The sequence below is a fragment of the Schistocerca gregaria genome, chromosome 3 (assembly GCF_023897955.1).
Source record: "Schistocerca gregaria isolate iqSchGreg1 chromosome 3, iqSchGreg1.2, whole genome shotgun sequence".
NCBI lineage: Eukaryota > Metazoa > Arthropoda > Insecta > Orthoptera > Acrididae > Schistocerca > Schistocerca gregaria.
Window position 1 is genome coordinate 682,274,192 of NC_064922.1, and position 25,033 is coordinate 682,299,224.

Consider the following 25,033-nt stretch of genomic DNA (forward strand, 5'->3'; position numbering starts at 1 on the left):
CTATGATCTTTGACATACTTGTAACTCTGACTTTTGGGAGCATAAGCAATTGTTAGTTAGTTGTTGAGTTGTTGACCTTGAGATGGTCAAGTGTTGGACGTCATGTTGGAAAGATGCGTATTATAGTATGCTTATAAAATGTGAACTTTAACAGTGACTGTGAGGAAGATGTTTTCAAGTATGTTTTGTACTGTGAAGTGATGTTTAGTGTGTTACGTGATATTGCAATAAAAAGAAGTGTAACTTAATTTCGGAGTGCTGATTACTTTTTTACATCACAATTGTCCAGCAACAGTGTAATCTTCAAGAATGGTTTGAGAAGTGTATTTACAAAACTTTTGAATATAGCAGAATAAAACTTAGGCCTCTTTGTATCTGAGCTTGGAATCATATACACTTAGATTTTCAATGATTGAGCCATGATAATATGAGACCAGCATGGGATACACAAAAAGATGAGTGCCTAGTTTTTTCATTATTACATGAAATGACTATTAACTGTGCTCTAATCACACCTGACACATAATATGACTGATGTTGCTTGAAAATGCAGTATTTCGCAGCATGAACAACACCACAATCATTATTAAAATTTTGATCTTTGTTGTGGCAGGGTTGTTAGACAGTGCAGTTAGATGGGTTGATACGAGATGTGACAGAATGGCAGAGAAATGAGGGATTACATTTTGATATGTGCATGTTCACATCATAAATGAATTTACCCAGTTTGATGATGTATCAAAAGATTGTCCACAAGGAAGGGTATAGTGGCTGCAGCCATGCAGTATTTGAAGGAAGAAAGATTAGAGTTAACATCTCATTGACAGTGAGGTATGCATTTAATATGGTACAAGAACCACAGGAATAAAAATATAGTCAAGGACCAGAGATGAGAGTCACTTTTTGTCAATGGCAAATGATTTTAAACATGGCAGCAATTGCTGCTGGTATTAAATCCAGGTTGTAAAGCAATGTACTGAGGTCCATCTGCTCTAGTATTTGATACACCTTTCTACTTAATCACAGGATACAGGATTACTTTTTTTTGTGTAGTTATGCACTTTCAAGTTATATAATCATGATATAATTTAGTGGATGTAATACTTAATTGTCTAAAGACAATACTTTAACTAAAATCTTGTCCCAGTCTTATGAAATAACCCAGCATGTTTTACTGACTGTGAATTGTCTTATGCATATTCATGATGAATGTTAAAAATTTGTTTTTGTGGGGATCCATGGCCTACAAATGCCTAGTTTTGGCAATAAATATATGTTTTTGATACAAAGAAACCATGGAATACTGCATCATTTTTCGATAGTGCAGTGATAATTAAAAAATCAGTACCTTTTCTTGGACCCAGAGCAGCAAAGGAATCATCGCCTAGACAACGAGAAGCCACATGGACAACACAGTCTTGGCAGCATTAACAAAGGAGACATCATCGTCAGTTCTACTAAAGTACTATACAGCCATTAGCCACATTGTAACAGTGTCCTTATAGAGATAACTTTTCCTGCACAGTAGAGCAGGTTCATGAGAAGGGTAAGCAAAGTTTCATAGTACAATGGAAGGAAAATTTCGGAAATTGTTAATTCATATGTTATGACATGAAAGATTTGTCATTGGTTATCAAACTGTCTGTCTGGTCATCCATCTTTCAAGATCTCTTTTTCTTAGGAATTGGTAGACATATCAAATTGAAACATTTCGAAGGGATCTGCATGAAATGGACATGTGGTGTCAGGTAAATTGTAGATGACCTTGCTCACAGGAGTATGTAAAGCAGCTTGTCTTCATTGGACCAGACAACACAGAAAATGGGCAGAAGCTGACTAACAGCACCTAGTGCAGTTCAGTGAGGTGATTTTTCCTCTTTTCAAATGTTGCAAGGTGTCTAGAGTATCAATGGCCTAACAGGCATTTAACACACAATGCATGGAGGTTTTATGTCAAGCTGGAGATTATTCTGGTCTATGTTGTCTGAGTTTCTCATACCATGACTTGTCATCTCTTCAGGTTATTGTGAACATGAACTAGGAAGTTTATTTCAGCATACTCTTTCTTATGCATATTCATGATGAATGTTAAAATTTTGTTTTTGTGGGGATCCATGTCCTACAAATATTTAATAAAAGAAAACATGGTACATAGTAAGCTACATTGTAGATAATCTTTATTTAAATTGTATGATCAGCTAATTTTTATGACTTGTAGTTTTGAAGCAGGTGTAAAACCAACATGGAAGTGTGTGGAATTGTCTGCATGCATCTCCACACATTGCCATGTATATGTAACACATTATACAACTCACATTAACGTACCACCTTACTGTGCAAAATTCCTACCAAAACGTCTAATATTACTAGGGTTGACTGAAAAGAAATGTCTCCACTTTCGTAACTCTTCAAAGTTGGCAGCAATGGTATGCACCAGGTACTGGCTTGTTCTGTACCCTCTTCCCTACAACTCCAGTTAGCAGGAAGCCTTAGCATTGAACAGCTGTGTTGTTACAGTGTAAAGAATGGAACCCTGCACAATCAGTCTGTCAATGCGATTTAAGCAACGTGTGCAGTCATTGAATTCTTGACAGCAGAAGGTGTCACCCCAAAGGACACTCATCAGAGAATGAAAGCAGTTTACGTTGATTGCATTGATGTGAGTACTGTGAGTTGTTGCGTGAGTAAGTTTAAAGATTTTGAGGCGAGAACATCTGACCTGCATGACAAGCAGAGATTTGGACATCCTGCAACAGCAACCACAGCGTTTCACAAGCAAAATGTTGACAGACTGATTCAGGAACACTGCAAGCACAATTGGCATTTCACAAGAATGTGTGGAACACATTATTGATTTGCTTGGCTATCGGAAGATCTGTTCGCTATGTATACCCTGGATGCTGACTCCTGAAATGAAAACACACAGATTTGAAATGTGCCAGGAACTACTTTTGCATTATGAGAATGAAGGTGATGCCTTTCTCCATTCAATTTTGACACAGGACAAAATGTCAGTCTATGGAATATTGACACAATGACTCACCCCAGAAAAAGAAATTCAGGATGCAGCCCTTAGATGGAAAAATCATGTACACAGTGTTCTGGGATGCAGATGGTGTTATCCATGTTGATTTCCTTGATCAACAATAAATTTAGAGCACTACATCACAACACTGTGAACTCTGAAACAACAGCTAAAAAGGGTCCAAAGGGAAGAGTGAATAGTATTCCTGCAGCACGGCAATGCCAAACAACAAACTTTAAGTGCCACCACAGCTGAACTTCAGAGACTGAATCTCATCACCATACCACATCCTCCATGCACTCCAGATTTAGGACTTCCATCTGTTCCTGATAACAAAAGATGATCTGCAGGACATCATTATGATTCTGATGAAGATGCTGAGAGACTATGAGACTGTGGTTGCAGAAACAGACTGTTGACTTCATCCATGATGGGTTCAGAAAACTTGTTCATCATTAGCGTAAATGTATCCAATTGGCTGGTGATTAAGTGGAAAAGTGAATACTGGGAATTAAAGATCACACCCTAAGGATTATTTCTGTATTTGCTTTATTAAAATATTCCCATCCAAACCCAAAAAATGAAGGCAAAGCATTACTTTTCATTCAAGCCTCGTACATATTACATGTTTAATTGTCAAATAATAATAATTATCATTATTATTTGACAATTATGACATGTAAGTCCATAATTATCCTGAATGTACATTTTCTATAATATCCTTTTTATGACGTTTCAAATGCTATAATAGTTGTAACACATACATTTTCTGACTACAACTCTGTGCTCATCCTGTTTGCTAAATAGAGGTGATTTTTGTGGGATAGGGGCTTTGTTTAGTCTGGAGATGAGAGGTCAGTTTTTCTTCAATCTTTTTAAATTGGTTGTTCTCAGAGCTGATTATTTTGTGTTTTCCTACAGCTGTCTAAAAGTTCTGGCAAGAAACAGCACCTTACAGAAGATGCTATTAATGGGAGCAGGAAATGTAAATGTCTGTATTGTGTTTCTGAGACAGACTGGCTAAAAATGCTAAATTTGAAATAATTTCATGGAGAGAGTTGAAGTTTTTGGAATTGAAGAACAGCCAATGGTCCTTGTAGGGTTAGGAGGAGATGTCTTGTGTCGTCTGAGGTGAAGATGGTGTTTCAAACAAAGTGTTTATGTTTTCTGAACACAGAAGTTAGCGATAATTTTTAAATAAAGGAAGACTACATGGAACAGAAGTGTGTTCCCATGCACAGGTATGGAATTTTGTTTAATTCTTTATCTGTCTATCATAAATGAGCACATGTGCTAAGCAGGCAGAAGTGAATATGCTAAGTGGGCATGAAAGATGCAGATTTGGTGAGGTTTAACTGAAACCTTTGAATTGAATTTGTTGTTATTGTGGTCTTCAGTCCTGAGACTGGTTTGATGCAGTTCTCCATGCTACTCCATCCTGTGCAATCTTCTTCTTCTCCCAGTACCTACTGCAACCTACATCCTTCTGAATCTCCTTAGTGTTTTCATCTCTTGGTCTCTCTCTACGATTTTTATCCTCCACAGTGCCCTCCAATACTAAATTGGTGATCCCTTAATGCCTCAGAACATGTCCTACCAACCGATCCCTTTTTCTCGTCAAGTTGTGCCACAAACTTCTCTTCTCCCCAATCCTATTCAATACTTCCTCATTAGTTATGTGATCTACCCATCTAATCTTCAGCATTCTTTTGTAGCACCACAGTTCAAAATCTTCTATTCTCTTCTTGTCAAAACTATTTATTATCCATGCTTCACTTCCATACAAATACTTTCAGAAACGACTTCCTCACACTTAAATCTATACTCTATGTTAACAAATTTCTCTTCTTCAGAATCGCTTTCCTTGCCATTGCCAGTCCACATTTTATATCCTCTCTACTTTGACCATCATCAGTTATTTTGCTCCCAAAATAGCAAAACTCCTTTACTACTTTAAGTGTCTCATTTCCTAATCTAATTCCCTCAGCATTACCTTACTTAGTTCGACTACATTCCATTATCCTCATTTTGCTTTTGTTGATGTTCATCTTATATCCTCCTTTCAAGACACTGTCCATTCCATTCAACTGCTCTTCCAAGTCCTTTGCTGTCTCTGACAGAATTACAATGTCATCGGCGAACCTCAAAGTTTTTATTTCTTCTGGATGGATTTTAATACCTACTCCAAATTTTTCTTTTGTTTCCTTTACTGCTTGCTCAATATACACATTGAATAACATCGGGGAGAGGCTACAACTTTGTTTTACACCCTTCCCAACCACTGCTTCCCTTTCATGTCCCTCGACCCTTATAACTGCCATCTGGTTTCTGTACAAATTGTAAATAGCCTTTCGCTCTCTGTATTTTACCCCTGCCACCTTTAGAATTTGAAAGAGAATATTCCAGTCAACATTGTCAAAAGCTTTGTCTAAGTCTACAAATGCTAGAAACGTAGGTTTGCCCTTCCTTAATCTTTCTTCTAAGATAAGTCATAAGGTCAGTATTGCCTCATGTATTCCAGTGTTTCTATGGAATCCAAACTGATCTTCCCCAAGGTTGGCCTCTACTAGTTTTTCCATTCGTCCGTAAAGAATTCGTGTTAGTATTTTGCAGTTGTGGCTTATTAAACTGACTGTTCGGTAATTTTCACATCTGTCAACACCTGCTTTCTTTGAGATTGGAATTATATTCTTCTTGAAGTCTGAGAGTATTTCGCCTGTTTCATACATCTTGCTCACCGGATGGTAGAGTTTTGTCAGGACTGGCTCTCCCAAGGCCGTTAGTAGTTCCAATGGAATGTTGTGTACTCTGGGGGCCTTGTTTCTTCTCAGGTCTTTCAGTGCTCTGTCAAACTCTTCATGCAGTATCCTATCTCCCATTTCATCTTCATCTACATCCTCTTCCATTTCCATAATATTGTCCTCAAGGACATCGCCCTTGTATAGACCCTATATATACTCCTTCCACCTTTCTGCTTTCCCTTCTTTGCTTAGAACTGGGTTTCCATCTGAGCTCTTGGTGTTCATACAAGGGGTTCTCCTATCTCCAAAGGTCTCTTTAATTTTCCTGTAGGCAGTATCTATCTTACCCCTAGTAAGATAAGCCTCTACATCCTTACATTTGTCCTCTAGCCATCCCTGCTTAGCCATTTTGCACTTCCTGTTGATCTCATTTTTGAGACGTTTGTATTCCTTTTTGCCTGCTTCATTTACTGCATTTTCATATTTTCTCCTTTCATCAATTAAATTCGATATTTCTTCTGTTACCCAAGGATTTCTACTAGCCCTTGTCTTTTTATCTACTTGATCCTCTGCTGCCATCACTATTTCGTCCCTCAATGCTACCCATTCTTCTTTTACTGTATTTCTTTCCCCCATTCCTGTGAATTGTTCCCTTGTTTTCCCTGAAACTCTGTACAACCTCTGGTTCTTTCAGTTTATTCAGGGCCCATCTCCTTAAATTCCCATCTTTTTGCAGTTTCTTCAGTTTTAATCTTCAGTTCTAATCTACAGGTCATAACCAATATATTGTGGTCAGAGTCCATATCTGCCCCTGGAAATGTCTTACAATTTAAAACCTGGTTCCTAAATCTCTGTCTTACCATTATATAATCTATCTGATACCTTTCTGTATCTCCGGGGTTCTTCCATGTATACAACCTTCTTTCATGATTCTTAAACCAAGTGTTAGCTATGATTATGTTGTGCTCTGTGCAAAATTCTACGAGATGGCTTCCTCTTTCATTTCTTAGCCCCAATCCATATTCACCTACTATGTTTCCTTCTCTCCCTTTTCCTATACTCGAATTCCAGTCACCCATGACCATTAAATTTTCATCTCCCTTCACTATCTGAATAATTTCTTTTATTTCATCATACATTTCTTCAATTATTTCCATGGAAATTTGTGGGTGGTACTTTTTGGGGACTATTTCCCTGTTGCCTTTATCCTGTATTCCTGTTTGGTGTTTGTGTAGATTATTGGCGCAAGTGGCTAGGAGTCAATGCATGAACTGTTAGCAGTGTATATTTTCCAGTGCAGTGGTTGGATCTAGCAACATTTCTGAATCTATTTTGGTAATCATTATAAATACTTTAGTGTACAACCACCAATATTAGGTACATGATAAGTAAATTCGAGCAGGCAGTTGTTTACAAAATATGGAGTTTATCATGTGAAATGAAAGGCAGAGGACAAATGAGTAGGAAGTTTCAACAAGATACAGAGAACATACAAATGCTTTTAGACTGGGCTATTTTGCCATCCAGTGGACTAAGTTTGACAATGTCATAGTAGGTTTAATACACAAGCTGGAGAATGGTAATGCCTTCTTCAACAGTTTCTTGGATGTTTTTCAAGGCATTAATATGATAAATGTGGACAATTTTGCATGTAAAAACATTGGTATGCTGTCTCTCCATGTCATTTGTAACATATTTTGACTGTTATGGAATGGCTTATGACTAAGTGCAACCTATCAGAGCCATACACATATTTGCAAACTAGCACTTCATGGAAAAGTAGCTGATGTAACTGGTGCTTGCCAGTTTATGGGAAGAATGCTTTGGTGGATTGGGAGTAATGTGGATAAGTGGAGTAGAGAATCTGGTATTGTCATTTTTAAAGTAAGACAAGGACTTCATGTCTAAATAATTTTATTTATTTTTATATTTTGGCCTGTGAACTTTTAAAGTGCATATTTATGTAGAGTTATGTGAGACAGCCAGATATTGAAGCTTGATTCCCAAAATGCACTGATGTGGATTATGTTCCTAATGTTAGTGGTTGTTTCTAAAGTATTTATAACAAACATCTGAACAACTGCTACCTGGCTTACTTAAGATGGGCAATACTGGAATAGTTTGGTAGTTATAGGGCTTTTAATTATGAACTTTGGAGAAATGAGTACTCTGACCCTGTCCCATGCGGCAAAGCAATGCTGTCAACCTTTATTTACATTGATAGTGTGGGCATATCAGTGAAGGAAATTAATCTGGATCCATGATAAACATTTTTGATCAAATGTGGGAGCACCATGTCAAAAAATTGTCTCACATGCCTCACCTCACTCATAGTGCACGGCTTCCAATCCCAGATATGAGTGGGACTTTGTGTGATGGCATGTCTTCTCCAAGGATGCTTGAAACAAATGTTTCATAGTTTGAAAAGCAAAATTTGACTGAGGAGCTGGAAACCGAGTAGTAAAGTGTGTCAATCAAAAGAAAATGAAAAAAAAAATTAAATTAGCATGTCTGTTCAGAAAGAGAACTGGGATTTTGTAAAACAATGGTAAATAGATATTTAGATGAATTTTAGTTCAGTTTTTGTTACTTTCAGTGATAATGAGACTTCAATCAATTTTGGTTAAGTTGGCAAGATAAGATGAAGATTTTTCCATAGAAAGTGATGATGCTAAATTGTATTATTCTTCATATTTAAGAATATGATTTCAAAAATATTTATAATGGAAATGAATTTTCTCAATAAGACTGCAATTGTTATGGAGATTTTGTGAATAATGCCTTCTAGAGCATTCAATATATTTCTTTAATTATTATATTCATTTGATTACTACCATCATCAGATCAAAACTTAGAACTTGTAAAACAACACTGAGCATTAGTATCAGTAGAAAAGAAAACTTGATTTCAAATGGTTAATGTTACAATAATTAAGTTATTTATGTAAACTGTTAGACTTTAGTTTAAAATATTCTTAAACCTAATGTCACAGTAGGATGGCTTTATGTGTTCAAACATGGCAAAAGTAAATTGCAGTAAAACAATAACGGTTTTGTGTTTTGAATCTCAAAATATGATTGTTTTTCAACTAGAAGTAACAGAAGAATCACTGAACATGATGAGTGAATGTTGTCAAAGAAAACTATTTTTTCTTATTCAGTCAATCAGATATTATTGGGAAGGGGTAGCAGTCACATAAAAAGTTGAAGATCCAGTTTCCATGAAGTGCAAGGCTCACTGAAACAAAATATTAACTTGGAAAGAGTAAGAAAGACAACAGATTGAAAATATTGATTGCTATTAAAAGATGAGCTAGGTACTTGTGAAAACAAAGACAGAAAAACTTACTTATGAATGAAATTTCACTCTGAAATATCATATCATGTGTGCAATGTCTAAGCAAATTTTATGATAAATAAGAATTATGGCTGTTCCAGAAGTTTAGTCTCTTTAACAGTTTGCATATTGGGTATGCACATGGTGTTTCCAAGATGATATTACAAACTTTCAGTAATGATGGAGAATGGTAAATGTATCAAGCTGAGGTAAGGAACTCTAGTCTGGAAATGACTAGGTCAAAAGGCAGAAGCAAAAATCTACTCAAGTTCCACCTTAGCTTAATGTAGCACTCAAACTAAGGATCCCTATTCAGTTGCTTTAGTCTTGTAAAGTGAAGTGGGCTAATCCCCAAAATTATTTGATTCAAAGTGAACCTTGCTGAACCCTGATCACTACATACAGAATTTCCACTGAATACTCCCTTTAAACTCTCAGATAGTATCCCCTGTTGACTAGTAATGGCATATGTAACTTGATGTGAGACAAAAAATCTTAAGTCTATGGGTCAGTAATAATGAATTCCATTTACCTGCACAAGTTTCACAAAATGGCATCCCCCAGAGTCAATGCAGGCATGGCATTGTTGCAGAAAGTTCTGTCACATCTGTTCTAACATTCCTAGTGTCATTTGAACAGTGTTGCGGACAACAAGAATTCTTGCAATGAGATCCTCTTCGATCTCGACGGGTGTCTTGTACATGAAATCTTTTACATGGCCCCACTACAAGAAATCAAGTGGAGTGAGATTAGGTGAATGTGCTGCCTGTTCAGTTTTAAGGGTGTTATGAATCCTTAGTCCATAGTGAGATGGGGCTCTGTCAGTTGGAACCACATCTGTTGCCAAATAACCCGTGGAGTAAGTACAAATACTGTGTACACAGATGAATTTGAGTGGAGAGGAGGAAGAAATGGACCAAGTATCTAACCACTGACTGTGTCGGCCCACACATTGACTGATATGTGCTGACAACTTATCCAGTTGTAGCTTAGAGATTCTCATTGGTACAACCATGATATTGTGACTATTTAGCATTTGAGCTCTGGTGAAATGTGGTTCATCCAATAAAAGCATGTATGCAGGAAAGTGAGGATCAACTGTAATGTGCTACAGAACAATTGACTGAATGTGATTGAGATGCAACTCGGCAGGAGTCAAAGCATGCACTTCCTGTGGATGGAAGAGGTGTAGCAGTATTTCCCTTAAGAGTTGCCACACAGTACTCGATGAAATATTCATGCAACTGATTGAGTGTTGATTGCAGACGCTTCATCCTCTCACACAAGCACTGCACTTCTACAGGGTGGCACACAAAAAGTGTTACCATTTTGTTTTTGAATATAAACTTTATTGTCAGTACAATCTGAAAGGAACATGTACTACAATGAAGAGCCATCCATGGAGATTTGTTCTAACTCATTACATGCTCTATATGTCCACCATTTCATTTACTAACTTCCTTCCTTCAACAAACACTGAAGTTAGTGATTACACCGCAGCACATGTCTTCCATAATTTCACTGCAAGCTTGAAGAATAAGTGTTCTGAGCTCCATTAAATCACGTGGACATTTCAGAATTTTTTTTTTTCCTTTAGGTACCCCCAAAGAAAAAAGTCACATGTATTGAGGTCTGGACTATTGGGGGGCCAATTTTGTCTGTCTTTGAAGCGACCTGGAAACCTGAGTGAAATGATCCGCATGTCGAAATGCTCATGTAAAAACTCCAACACAGTGTTTGCAGTATGTGGCCTTGCTTCATCTTGCATGACCACTGTGTGTTGAAGGGCAAGGCAGTAGCAAGAAGCTGTTGAATGAAGCTATTTTGAAGCATGCTCAAATAGCGCTCGCTGTTCACAGTTTCTTCAAAGAAAAAGCATCCAATAAGTCCGTGACTGGAAATTGCTGCCCACACTGCAATCCTCGGAGCATAATGTTGTCATTCATGAAGCACTTGTAGGTTTTGAGTGGCCAAAAAGAATACATTTTGTTTGTTTACCACACTGTCTAAATGAAAATGCACTTCATCTGAAAACCAAATGTTGTTGAGAGTTTCTTCCCTATCCTCTGCCCAATGAGCAAACAGTGAGCTTCTGTACACAGGTCATCTTGTATGGGTACATATGGATGTCACTTTTAAGAATGCATTGAACGGAGTGTCTGGATATTCCCAGTTGCACTGCTGCCTTTCTACATGATTTCCCAGGACTTCTCTGTGGGGCAACACATACCACTTCAGTATTCTCTGGCAAACAAACAGGGTTAGGCCAAAGTTGCTTCACTTCCAATACTGTTCCTTCCTGTACAAATTTATCTAAACTTGGACTTAATTTGCCTATGTGGTGCCAGTTTTTATCAAAAGCCGTCTAGTTTGTTGTTGGGTTATCAAATTTGCCCTAATGCTGTCAGATGTTGTCTAATGCTGTCAGATTTTATCTTAGTGTTGTCAGAGAGGAAGGGTCTTGGTTATTCTGTGTTAGATTAAAAGATGGTCTGGCACACAACTTAGAGTGAAAGTTGCTACATTGATAAAATATTGCTTGAAAATTAGCTAATACTGTACGAGGTGAAATACTAATGAATCTTAGTTAAATTAGTAAAGAAATATTTGTTACCATTTTGTCCAAGACAAAAATGGAAATGAAATGAGCGTATGGCTCCATTGGCCAGGAGGCCCCTATTCAGGGAAGTTTTGCCACCAAGTGCAAGTCTTCTTTCATTCGGCACCACATTGGGCGACTTGTGTGCCAGTGACGATGATGAAATGATGATGAGGACAACACAACACCCAGTCCATGAGTGGAAAAAATCTCCAACCCAGCTGGGAATCAAAGCCAGACCAGCTTGCATAGGAGGCGAGCACATTACCACCCAGCTAAGCAGGCAGACTCCAAGACAAATATTACACTATATTCCAGTGAATATGACTGAGACTCAGGAGATCAGCAATACATGATAAAGAAACTATTCATATGAATATTGTAAAATAATTTCTTGAAATGTTAATTCAATTATGTAATTACTAATATCTTTTATGACATTTGATCTTTTCTTATGTATCTGATCTTTTCTTATGTTTATGTATGTATGTATCAATATCTTGTGAGCTGATGCAGATTGGAACTTCCAGGTCAGTTGTAAAGTGATGCCTGAAAAGTGATTGAAGGACTCTTGTTTGAAACAAAGAGACAAGGAAAGTGGAAAGCAAAAACTATAAAATGGGTGATGTGAAAGAACACTTGGAAACCAGTTTTATGAAGTTGCACCCAAGAATTTAAAACATGTCGCTGTACTCACTGTCTTTAAAGAATTTTATGTATATTAGTTGTAAGCTTCATTCTTTTAGTAGCACTTTTGATATTTCTCCATTTGAAAGCATACCATTTTATCTGAAGAAGAGCTCCCTCTCACAGATACCCAAACCTCTTGGGGGGGGGGGGGGGGGGGCGAGTTACTGAAATAAAACAACCTCTTGTTTTACTTTCCTTTTTTGGTACCCTAATGAAATACTCTCCAAAGAGGCAATTCATTGAAAGTTTCGTAATTCCAATTGTATCTAATAAGTAATTTGTATAATAAATTAAATTTTATAAAATTTATTATTTCATTTGTTTACTTTTATGTTATGTTCATCCAATACATGCTAGCATTATTTTGCATTCACTAGTTAAGCACAATTAAGAAAAATTAGGTTGGCATTATTGTTTTTTAATATTTTGTATAATGTGATTTATATCTTATGTAAAAACATTTTTATATTGTATACACTAGATTGGGGATAAAATATGAAAGATTTTGTGTACAGTTATTGATAATAACTTTGAAATTTTAATTGTTAATTTTATAAATTTGCACTCTAGTTTTGTTAACTTCATTGTTAAGAACATATAAATAAGGGGAACAGAAGGCTCAGAAGAAGCTCAGTTGGAGACAGTTCTCAGACACAAATACTGTGTCACACATCAGTGTAATAATCTAATTGTTGTACTACCTTTTTGTGACTAAGTAGCCTGTTACTTGCAGTGGGCCCCCATTGAGAAGAAGTTGAGCAGCTTGTCATTAACAAACCACTATAAAATGACTTGGTACCTTGATTATTTCATGGAATTCATGTAACTAGATCCAGTTTGCAGATGAAATGAGCCAGGATGATGACTTCAGCAGTGGCGGCAGGAAACAGATTACTCCAAGTTACACCAAACTAAGAGATGTATGAGCAATGAACTAAACTTTGCATGTCACTGCACAATTATTTACTAAAGTGTAATGTTTGGAAACTGTTCTAGAAGTAAACATATGTATTTGTCTCAAAGTTACCACTGAGTGGTGGAGGCCAGAGTGACCGATAACAGATACCGACATGATCACGTGTTCTTGATGTCATTGGAATACAAGTATAACAACAAACTTTTCAAATTCTCTGTTTCATCAAATAATCTTTCACTGATTATTTTTGTTGTAGTCCAGTCTCCCCTGCCAAAAAAATTCATTTTACTATGTAATGCTTTCCCACATCTCAGCAAAGAGGACATGCATAGAGAGAAACAATCACTTGGAGAGTATGTCATTCTGCTTCTCATGGAGCCATTTGTAAATCAAGGAAGAAATGTGCCCACCAACAACTTGTTTATGTCTCTTCAACTCAAAGAAAAGAAAACTTCATTAGTTGGTACAATGAACAAGATCTGCTGTGAAATCCCCAATGAAGTAAGGAAGCCAAATGCTAAATACACTCCATCACAATAGTGCATAAGAGTAGCAACACAGACTGCACCTTGACAGTTTACCAAGAAAATAAGAATAAAAATGTCATTCTTCTGAGTATGTTGCATGCTGAAGTAGCAACAAGCAAGGAATCAAAGAAAAATCCTGAAACTGTAACGTTCTACAATGCAACAAAGTACTGGGTGGATGTGGTTGATCAAATGACCTGTAAATATACACTACTGGCCATTAAAATTACTACACCAAGAAGAAATGCACATGATAAACGGGTATTCATTGGACAAATATATTATACTAGAACTGACATGTGATTAAATTTTCACGCAATTTGGGTGCATAGATCCTGAGAAATCAGTACCCAGAACAACCACCTCTGGCCGTAATAATGGCATTGGTACGCCAGGGCACTGAGTCAAACAGAGCTTGGACGGCATGTACAGGTACATCTGCCCAAGCAATTGCAACACAAAACTACATTTCATCAAGAGTAGTGACTGGCGTATTGTGATGAGCCAGTTGCTCGGCAACCATTGACCATATGTTTTCAATTGGTGAGAGATCTGGAGAATGTGCTGGCCAGGGTAGCAGTCAAACATTTTCTGTATCCAGAAAGGCCCGTACAGGGGTGCAACATGTGGTCGTACATTATTCTGCTGAAATGTAGGGTCTCACAGGGATCGAATGAAGGATACAGCCACACGTCGTAACACATCTGAAATGTTACGTCCACTGTTCAAAGTGTCGTCAGTGCGACCAAGAGGTGACTGAGACGTGTAACCAATGGCACCTCATAGCATCACGCCAGGTGATACGCCAGTATGGTGATGACGAATACACACTTCCAATGTGCATTAACCGCGATGTTGCCAAACACGGATGTGACCATCATGATGCTGTAAACAGAACCTGGATTCATCCGAAAGAAATGATGTTTTGCCATTCGTGCACCCTGGTTGGCTATTGAGTACACCATCGCAGGTGTTCCTGTCTGTGTTGCAGCATCAAGGGTAACCGCAGCCATGGTCTCCAAGCTGATAGTCTATGCTGCTGCAAACGTTGTCGAACTGTTCGTGCAGATGGTTGTTGTCTTGCAAACGTCCCCATCTGTTGATTCAGGGATTGAGACGTGGCTGCACGATCTGTTACAGCCATGAGGATAAGATGCCTGTCATCTGGACTGCTAGTGATACGAGGGCGTTGGGATTCAGCACGGTGTTCCGTATTACCCTCCTGAACCCACCGATTCCATATTTGCTAACAGTTACTGGATCTCGACCATAGCGAGCAGCAGTGTCGCGATACGATAAGCCACAATAGCGATAGGCTTCAATCTGACCTTTATCAAAGTGATGGTACGCATTTCTCCTCCTTACATGAGACATCACAACAACGTTTCAGCAGGCAACGCCGATCAACTGCTGTTTGTGGATGAGAAATCGGTTGGAAACTTTGCTCATGTCAGTCACCGGCGCCAACCTTGTGTGAATGCTCTGAAAACTAATCATTTCCATATCACAGCATCTTCTTCCTGTCGGTTAAATTTCTCGTCTGTAGCACGTCAGCTTCGTGGTGTAGCAGTTTTAATGGCCAGTAGTGTAGTTTGCAGGATGATCTGGTAAATGCGACAAAGTATTAAAGGTCCCTGCCAGTCTGAAGTTTGCTGCTACGAATCTGCCACCGGCCGGTTGCACCCTGCCGGTCACACCCGTGACTACCCTGAGAAGAGGGCCGAGCGTGAATGAAGAACCTATATTGTTGTTCAAATAAGTTAGTAATTGTTATTTATAATTGTAAATAGCTGTTGTGATTACTATAAATGGAGTATGGATTAACAAACACTAAAAAAGTACTTATTTAAGTCAAATACGAAAATAATTTATGTGGGGTCAAAATGTCCTCTTTCTGCCGTTTCAGGAATGTCAGAAACTCTGCCGTTCTAGAGTTAATCTATCTTCTAAGATACGTTGTAGGGTCAGTATTGCCTCGCGTGTTCCAAGATTTCTATGGAATCCAAACTGATCTTCCCCGAGGTTGGCTTCTATTAGTTTTTCCATTCATCTGTGAAGAATTCGTGTTAGTATTTCACAGCCATGACTTATTTAACTGATAGTTTGGTAACCTTCTTTCTTTGGGATTGGAATTACTATATTCTTCTTGAAATTTGAGGGTATTTCGTCTGTCTCATACATCATGCTCACCTGAGGGTAGATTTTTATCATGGCTGGCTCTCCCAAGGCTATCAGTAGTTCTAATGGAATGTTGTCTACTCATGGGGTATTGTTTCGACTTAGATCTGTGACTGCTCTGTGAAATTCTGCAAGCAGTATCATCTTCAACTATGTTCCCTTCCATTTCCATAATACTGCCCCAAGTACATTGCCCTTGTACAGATCCTCTATATACTCCTTCGACCTTTCTGCTTTCCCTTCTTTGCTTAGGACTGGCTTTCCATCTGAGCTCTTGATATTCATACAGGTGGTTCTCTTTTCTCCAAAGGTCTCTCATTTTTCTGTAGGCAGTATCTGTTTCGCCACAAGTGATACATGCCGGCTGAGTATACCATCTGCTGAAAGACACATAACGTACCTGGAAAACTTTGACAGTCGTTTTTATTGAAAAGGTCTAGTATCTGCGGAAATGCCGAGACACCTGTCCGCTTATTTTCACTTTTCTTACACAGAGTGTAGTTAATCGGAAATTGGGATATGGCACTTGCTATGTTTTCCTGTTACGTCTGTACTGCAGCGCTATGCGACACGTGGCGCACTGGTAGCGAAGGCACTCACCGACTGCGAGCCAGAGAAGTGCCGACGGCCAGGCAGCGGGCAGCAGCTGCGCCGCGGCCACGAGGCAGGCGAGAGCGCAGGCAGCGGGCAGCCAGGGGCAGAGCAGTGGCGCGGGGGCGGCGGAGGCGGGGGGCTGGCGCGCCACCACGGCGGCCAGCGCGGCGCACGCTGCCGCCCCCAGGCCGGCGGCCGCCCCCGCCGCGGAGGGGCTGGCGGGCAGCAGCGCGACGCCGGCAGCCACGGCCGCCGCGCACGGCGCCGCCGCCCACAGGCACAGCTGCACGCGCCGCCCCGACGCCGCCGTCGCCGCGTGGTCGCGCGACGCTGCGCACCCGCCCCCCGGCGTCGTGGGCGTCGCTGTCGCCACCTGCACCACGTCATCATCTGGCGTTATAATTATATTCTTTGGGCGAATGTTAGTAGGAACCATCACAGCTGTATTAAGGTCTATGTGTAATGGCCATACTGGTTTTGGTGAACTAAAATTTTCAGGTGAGACTACCAACAGCTTGTAACGCCGGAAATGCATATCCTCCTATTTCCATCTATTGTACGATAAATTTTTTTCCTTATTTTGTTACCTGAAGATATGACATTTCGGTGCCTTTATACATTGTAACTGTTTTACAATTTGTATATATCTATATTTATGCATTTATGTCGATGTATAATTAGTTTGTTTTGTAAATATTATTTCTATTTTTTTTGCTGGGTCTTGCCTAGGGCAAACTGTGCTATCGAACGATTACATCGATATGTCGTGTGGAGAACCAAAGTGTTTAGGATCTTTGGTAGTGTTAACTCTGTGGCGTTGAGCGCGGGCAGAGAGAGTGTGGCTGCAGTAGGGTGGTGGAGCAGGTGTGTTGTGTGACGCTCCCTTGAGTTGCCGCGCTTTCGGGGTTTGGCAGCATGTAATTGCGTTCGACTTGCTATGATAGTTCCCGACACGGTGTCGCGGAAGGGAAGCATTAGCTGGCGCACATCAAGAACCCGTTTCATCTGGTGACCGTGTCGAGAAGGAGGTGCGCCAACATCCAGTTTCTGCAACAGTGACGGCCTACAATGAGTGACTGTCGCCACCACCACGATCGACGACTGCAAACCTTCAATCAACCAACAAGGAAGACTAAAAGCACGTAAAGTTTTAGAACTGTATGGCAGACCTCAGCTTTTCAAACTGTTGCATCAAAAAATACAGCAACTTAGCATGAACCTTTGTTGCTTATTGTCCCAATTGCATTACCAAGCAGGGTCCCTTCCTTTTCTGGAATGAACCCGAGTGTCATTGAAATTCATATACCAGCGGTAAAGTAATATCATTCCATTTCACTGCTTTAATTTCATAGTTCAGTTAAAGTATTCATAGCTGGCTACAATATTTAGATTACACAAGCAGAAATTAAGAGTGCGAGTTTTGTTACCATATTTTAGCTTACCTGTGACTGCAGCTCAGCTTGGTACGTACTAAATTTTACTATTGTTAGTTGTTCATAATCATTTAATTGAAGTATAAAGTTAAATCTCTTATTTCTAAATTGCGTAGATTCAAGTAGCTTTTGAAATGATTGTTGAAGTAGCCCAAGACTAACCTTATTTTATTAAATTTCGTAGTGCTTGAGAAACAAAGTTCACTATTAATTTCAGTCACTAAATTAATTTTCAATTTTCCGGTTTTATGAATTCTTTTGCTAAATTATGTCAGAGTGTAGCGAAATTTATTACTACTGACAAACATTCAGTTTTCACACAACACATGTCAACCTTCAGTTGCCACGCCCTTAGTGCTAATTATATGTGCATTAATCTTTCATTTTCAGTTATTATAGCAGTTGACCATAGGACTGGTGACCGTAATTTTCCCCAAATTTCAAATATCAAATTAACGCCAATTAATTGCTAATGTAACGACCGCACATTTACTTTCTTTAGTAATTTTATCCTTTTCTCAAAATTTATTCCCACCAATTTCATTTGCATTTTTCCTTTCATTTAGATGTATCCCTTTCCTCCTCCTTTACCGACAAATTAACTTCTGTGACGATTGCTTTTCCCAAATTTCCATTAGGTGCACGCGATTTAATTTTTCACTGCCATTAAGGTCGATAAGTGAGGGGGAGGTTACAAGTTCTATAAGAATTTCTCGCAGAATTGTGCCGATATCATGACCCAGGAGATCTAATAGTTCTTATGTAACCTCGAAAGCACGCACTGGAGCGTAATGAGCACACAAGCAAGTTGCCGACTGCCTGGCAGAAGCACAGTGAACTGGGAGTACCGGGAGCATGGCGTGCTGTCCACCCTTGGCTCTAGTCTAGTCTAGTCCAGTGTAGTGTAGACAGAATGCCATGTTCCCGCACTCGCTGCTCGCTGTGCTTCTACCAGGAAGTGGGCGATGTGCTTGCGTGCTCATTATTTTCCAGAATGTGTGTGTGGAGCAAAATTAGGCACCTTCTTATGAGCCAACATTGCACCTGCATCAATGTTACATTCATCATGTTGATAAGACACTTAATTTTGCACCATTGCCGTGAGGTATCCCTGCTGCTGACATAAATGGTGTGGAATAAGCAGTTTACTAGATGCTCAGTGGAACTGCAGAAGAAATTCGTAGAGAAATGACTCGCATTCTTTCAAAACCGAAGTCGCTAACCTCGAACATGGCACGAGCTGAGAGTGATGGTCTTAAGTAACTCCACAACGATCCTCTCCTGGCAGTCCTACCAGCTGACAACGGCAATGCACCCGTCACTATGGAATGCCCCTACTATGATGCGAAGATTCGGTTGATGCTGCAGGAGGAGACATATCAAAGATTACCATGGTACACAAATAAAGAATAGTGAGAAAGGAGTCAGAGGCTCTCAAGAGATCTTCACTGGAGGAGAATGTCATTAAAAATCTCCTCCCTCGGACACCTCCACCAAGTCCTTTCATCCATACATGTATTTTTCAACATTACTAACTTTACGACAGGAGCGGGTATACAGCGTAAATGGCATATTACTATATACATAACTAGGTCTAGGTCTAACGCTGATAGTAAGGTTACAGCACCACTGCATCACCGACTTGCAGATACGCGAAACGTCTGGCCTGCCCTCTTGCTACACACGTGGTCACTGTGTGCACAACCTAAGGAATACGACCTACTTCATCAGCCGAATTAAATACCTGCATCTTGGAGAAGGAGATATTATGCTCCATTTTGATGTGGTATCATTATTCACGCGTGTTCCCCTAAAAGATTCTATATATCTGCTCTCTTACACTCTGTCCTCATCGCAATTGTTGTGTGATGGATAATATTTTAACAAGACGGATGGCGACGCTATGGGGAGCCGATTAGCTCCAGTTATAGTTAACCTGTTTGAGGAGTACTTTGAGGACATTGTCCTGGACATGGCTCCTGCAAAGCCTAGTTGCTTTAGTCGTTATGTTCACGACACGTTTGCTGTGTGGTCTCACAGACGCGAAAAGCTGGTAGAATTCTTGGACCATATCAACGGTATCCATGGCAACATCAAGTTCACGGTGGACGTAGAGACAGACAGTGCCTTGGCATTCCTTGACGTCCACGTCCTCCGTAAGCAAATTGATGTCACAACCACAATGTTTACCACAAACCCACCCAAATTAACCGATATCTGCACTCTTACAGCCGCCATCATCCGTCGCAGAAACGTTCTATCCTGAGAAAGCTAGTGCACCGAGCGGATGCAGTCTCAGGGGCTGAAAACTTGCCGAAGGAACTGAGGCACTTACGAAAATGATTCTGGGAAAGAGGGTACATCAATCGTCAGATTTCGCAAGCCGTCTGTCCGAAATCTGATAAGCAGGACTCCGATGAGGACTCGAAGAAGCTTGCGTTTTTGCCGTTCTTTAACTAAGTAACAATAAACGTTAGCCGGCTCCTAAAGAGGCTTAAAATAGCTTCGGTCCTCAAGGCTCCAGCAACAATTCGACAAAACAAAATGGTTCAAATGGCTCTGAGCACTATGGGACTTAACATCTATGGTCATCAGTCCCCTAGAACTTAGAATTACTTAAACCTAACTAACCTGAGGACATCACACAACACCTAGCCATCACGAGGCAGAGAAAATCCCTGACCCCGCCGGCAATCGAAACCGGGAACGTGGGCGTAGGAAGCGAAAACGCTACCGCACGACCACGAGATGCGGGCAACAGTTCGGCAAGTCATTAGGCAAGTGAATGACGATCAAGGCCTCAGAACTCCAGGAGTATATAAAATATCTTGTGCATGTAGATAGTTTTATGTTGGATAGACTGTGCGTTCGACAGTGCAGTGTAGAACACATGTGCTTTAACCTTCGGTTCCGTGAGAAGTTAGCAGTAGCAGAGCATGCTGTACAAAACAGACACCGTATTGCATGTGACGAGAGATTTGTTTGCTACACGGGCTAATAGTTTCTGGGATAACATGTTAAAAGCAGCGACTAAGATAAGAACTGGTGACAACACCTTCAGTAACGACAGCGGCCTGCAGCTAAGTACAGCCTGGGACCCACCTATCGGAAGGCAGGAGCGCGCGCGGCGGGCGCGCCACGAAAACATTATCTTGTATGGCGTTGGACGAGCACCATCAAGGTCACAGAAGGCATTCCGGCTATATGAGGACGGTAGCACCACTTGACGATAGCCGAGGAGTACTCGGCCGAAAGCTTGTCGATTTTAAGCCACTTCGTACGGCTGGTAGCTCGAGAGAATTTTATCAGTACATATCGCCGTGAAACTATTCATTCGTATATAATAAATATACTTTAATACTATTGTGATGGTTCTCATCAGCAGTAACATGAATGTGCCATAGAGCACAAGATGAGTAAATTGTTTTCTTCTGTGTCGTGTCCACAGTTGCTATGAATTTCAGAAATGACCCCAAGCCACCTTCAGCAACTGAATATGAGTTAATTTATGCATTGCACCACAACGTCGTCCTTATGCCAGTTTCAAGAACTATTGCGATAACAAACGTTGCGATACTGATTAACAGTGTGATTATGAGTGTTCTGCCGAGTTGTTGTTCCCATTTTGTGCACAATATTTCGATGACCGACCCCTCCATCTTCTTCAGGAGCTGTGAGGTTCGCTGCTGTATTGGTTCCAGCTGGAGTTCATAGAACGAGTTCACATAACAAAACTTACGGCACCTGAAGAAGACGATTAGGTCGGTCTTCAAAATATTGTTCATAAAACGGAAACAACAACTCTGCAGAACACCCGGAAGCACACCATTAACCAGTCACCCCGAGAAAACCTGAGAGATAACGTTGTCATACTGCTCTCTTGTATGTGTTAATCATGAAGCTTGCCACTTAGCCTAGTGTGTTTGAGGGAGAACGTCACATGTATAATTAAAGCATGTACTGCTGATTATAGCATTCCAGCTAGTACTATTGGCACCGTAGCGCATCACTCTGCTAGAATAACTTATAATAATAAAAGACAGTCACTTACGAGGTGCAGTCTATCTTAGGACTAAGACAGCGCAAAGAGTACGTCAATGTGAAGAGTTCGTTGGTAAGACAGTGTCATCAGAATCAACAGTAAATTGATGCCAACAAAAATTGTTGACTTGTAGCTGTCAGCTTCACAAGCAGAAGATGAAGAAACAGAATACATGAGGGCACTGAATGAGTAACTCGGCACGTAAAGGGAGCAGAAAATCTGACCGTCAGGGTGGATCTGAAAGATAAGTTTTTCATGCAGTGATTTCTACAGCCTTACGGCCTTCTGAATCTTCATGCTATCGAAAATTGCCGATTATTCTACGTTTGAGGACCAGTCTCTGCTCGAAAAGACAAGAGGTCGACCTCAAGCACCCTGCCCTCTTTGACAAGGCTGTTGCCAGAGCTGGATTTACTCTTTATACCGCATGACTTCGGCCACCTTTGCTGATTATTTATATTCAAAATCAAAGGAGTGGCTGAGCTGGAAACCGGCACTCGCAGCTTTTAGATTACGTTGTCAAACACAGTACCCAAAACTTCAGTGACCCAGCCTCCCACAGTCAGCAGGAATTAATGGAAGTGTGTCGTCACACAGGCTCAACAGTGACATCGAATAGTTGAAAGGGCTGCAGCGCCAAGGAAACATCGCCATATCTAAGAGCGCCGGAATGTAAACATACTGTACTGCTCAACGATACCCCCCACGTCGCAGAAGGAATACATGTATACTGCTGCTCATTTATAATTTGCCTTCTATCGGGCATCACCGCTCGGTCATCTTGCCTTGCTTCTTCATAGATTGAATATATTTTTGTGATTAAATAAGGTCCAGTACGGTAGTCCATATTCTCTCCCAAGGCGCAGTATGGTAGTCTACATTCTCTCCCAAGGTCCAGTGTGGTAGTCTATATTCTCTCCCTTTCCCCATTCATCACTATCACTGGGAGGTAAGGGCGGTGCAAAAAAATGTAGATACACCAAAGACCACCATGTCTAATAAGGCGTAGGACAACCAAAGTGGCTTCCAATCATCTCGTAATGGATAAATACAGCTTTTGTATAGTTGTAAAGGAGCTCTTACACCATTTTTTCTGCAAAACAGTGGCACGTTCAGGTAACAATGTTGGAAACGGATAGCGATTACGCACGCTTCTCTCCACGGTAGACCACGAAGGCTCAATAATATTGAGATCTGGTGACTGTGGTGGTCGGGGAAGATGTGATATTTCATCTTCGTGTTTACAAGATCAGTGCTGATTGATGCTATCTGTGTGAACAGGGGCCCTGTCATCTCGGAACACAGCATCACTACTGGAAGGAAAACGCTGTACTATGGGATGGGCAGAAAGGTCACACAGTCTTTCGGAGTAATCCGATCTTACGGAGTACCAATGGAGCCCATGAAGTACCTCGATATGGCTGCCCAAATCATCATCGAATTCCCACCATGTTTAACTCTTGGGATGTAAACTCGGCGAAAAGAAGGAAATAATGTGGAAAAGACTCATCCGACCAAACGACTTTCATCCAGTGCACCACAGTCTAGGTTCTATGATTTCGGCACTACACTTTCCTGTTACGGGCACTTGCAACACTGATGAGTGCATTTGGAATTCCAGCTCGTACCGTAATTTCTTGTTTCGGAAGTGTGTTCGTGTAGTTTTGGTGCTGTCAGAGTTCGCGAGTGCGACCTTCAATTCTGCAGTGTCTTTTGCATACGTCGTCTTCTTATTTTTCAGCACAATCGTCTTCAAGGACCGTCCGCGTCGATCACTCTGTACACACTTAGCAGATGATATATTTCCACTTTCCCTTTATTCCGTATAAATCTTTGATACGTCGCCTCTTGAAAAACCAAATACTTGGGCAGCTTTGTTTACCGAAGCATCCACCATAAGAGCACCAACAATTTACCCACGTCCGACGACACTTTGCTCCGACATGGTGTACTCAAAATTACACAAACCACTGTTCCGTCTACGAACTGGCATTGGCAACGTATTGTGGACATTACACAGGTACCGTTAGTGGTCAAATACAACTGTGAAACCTGCAGGCTTGGTTAGCAGCCGCTTTTATTTTCAGGCAAGCATTTTTCGCGTTGTTCCCATAGTTTTGTGCAGTCCCTATATATGTGTCAAGAAAGGTTATCAGAGAACCAACGAGAATTTGCAACATGTTATTGCCACGTATAAGCTGCATCTGTAGATTGCGGTATCTTCAAGTGTCATTGTTAACCCTCTGATAACTATATATATTGCCACAAAATGCCATTGATTGTTTTTTATCCCTCTTGCAGACCAAATGATTGCAGTTGGAAAGAAAGACGCGAATGTAAAAAAAAAATGGACCCCGAATGATGTGTACAAATTTATCGTGAACGTTGGGGAGCACATACAAAAAGAAGGTGAAACGAGAAGGTGTGCATGATGTACTAAGAGAAAGAGGAAAACTATATCAAAAGTCTTAAGTGCGATGTATCAGATTGCTTGATGCAAAAACTGTTTCACGCCACATCACAGGTAGGAGGATCGATATGTCGCATGACACTCTCGAATTTGTGTACAATGATAAAGAGCTTGTCATTTTGAAAATGTGCCAAAATGGCAAATACAGGATGTTACGAAATGGTCCTTACAACTTTGATCATGTATATTTGAAAAATGGGGTTCATAGGAAGGTGCGGTTTATGTCATAGTGCTCACATACATCTAAAGTGTTTATTTATTTCCGTAGTTTAGTTACTAATGAAAATGGTCACAAACTGTCAGATGGCACAGTGTGTGGAATGGCTGATAGAGGTAAAATCTTACACTCAGTTTCAACGGAACTTCCGGACACGTTACGGAAGCTCACTACCATCATACCCGACCGTAAGGCAGTGGTACTGGAGGTTCAAAGAATCCGGAAACGCCATGAAGCTGATGAGTGTTCCAATACGAGCGATGTA

At 40.3% G+C, this 25,033-nt stretch overlaps 1 protein-coding gene across 1 annotated transcript in view; it reads right to left on the minus strand.

Moving 5' to 3' along the window:
• Positions 1–16,541: 16,541 nt before the first annotated feature.
• The window catches only part of LOC126355554 (uncharacterized), a 936,011-nt gene continuing 927,519 nt past the window's right edge, over positions 16,542–25,033 (minus strand). The window contains exon 9 of the mRNA XM_050005911.1: positions 16,542–16,979. Within this exon, the coding sequence (XP_049861868.1) occupies positions 16,542–16,979 (438 nt within the window). The remainder of the gene's footprint in view (positions 16,980–25,033) is intronic.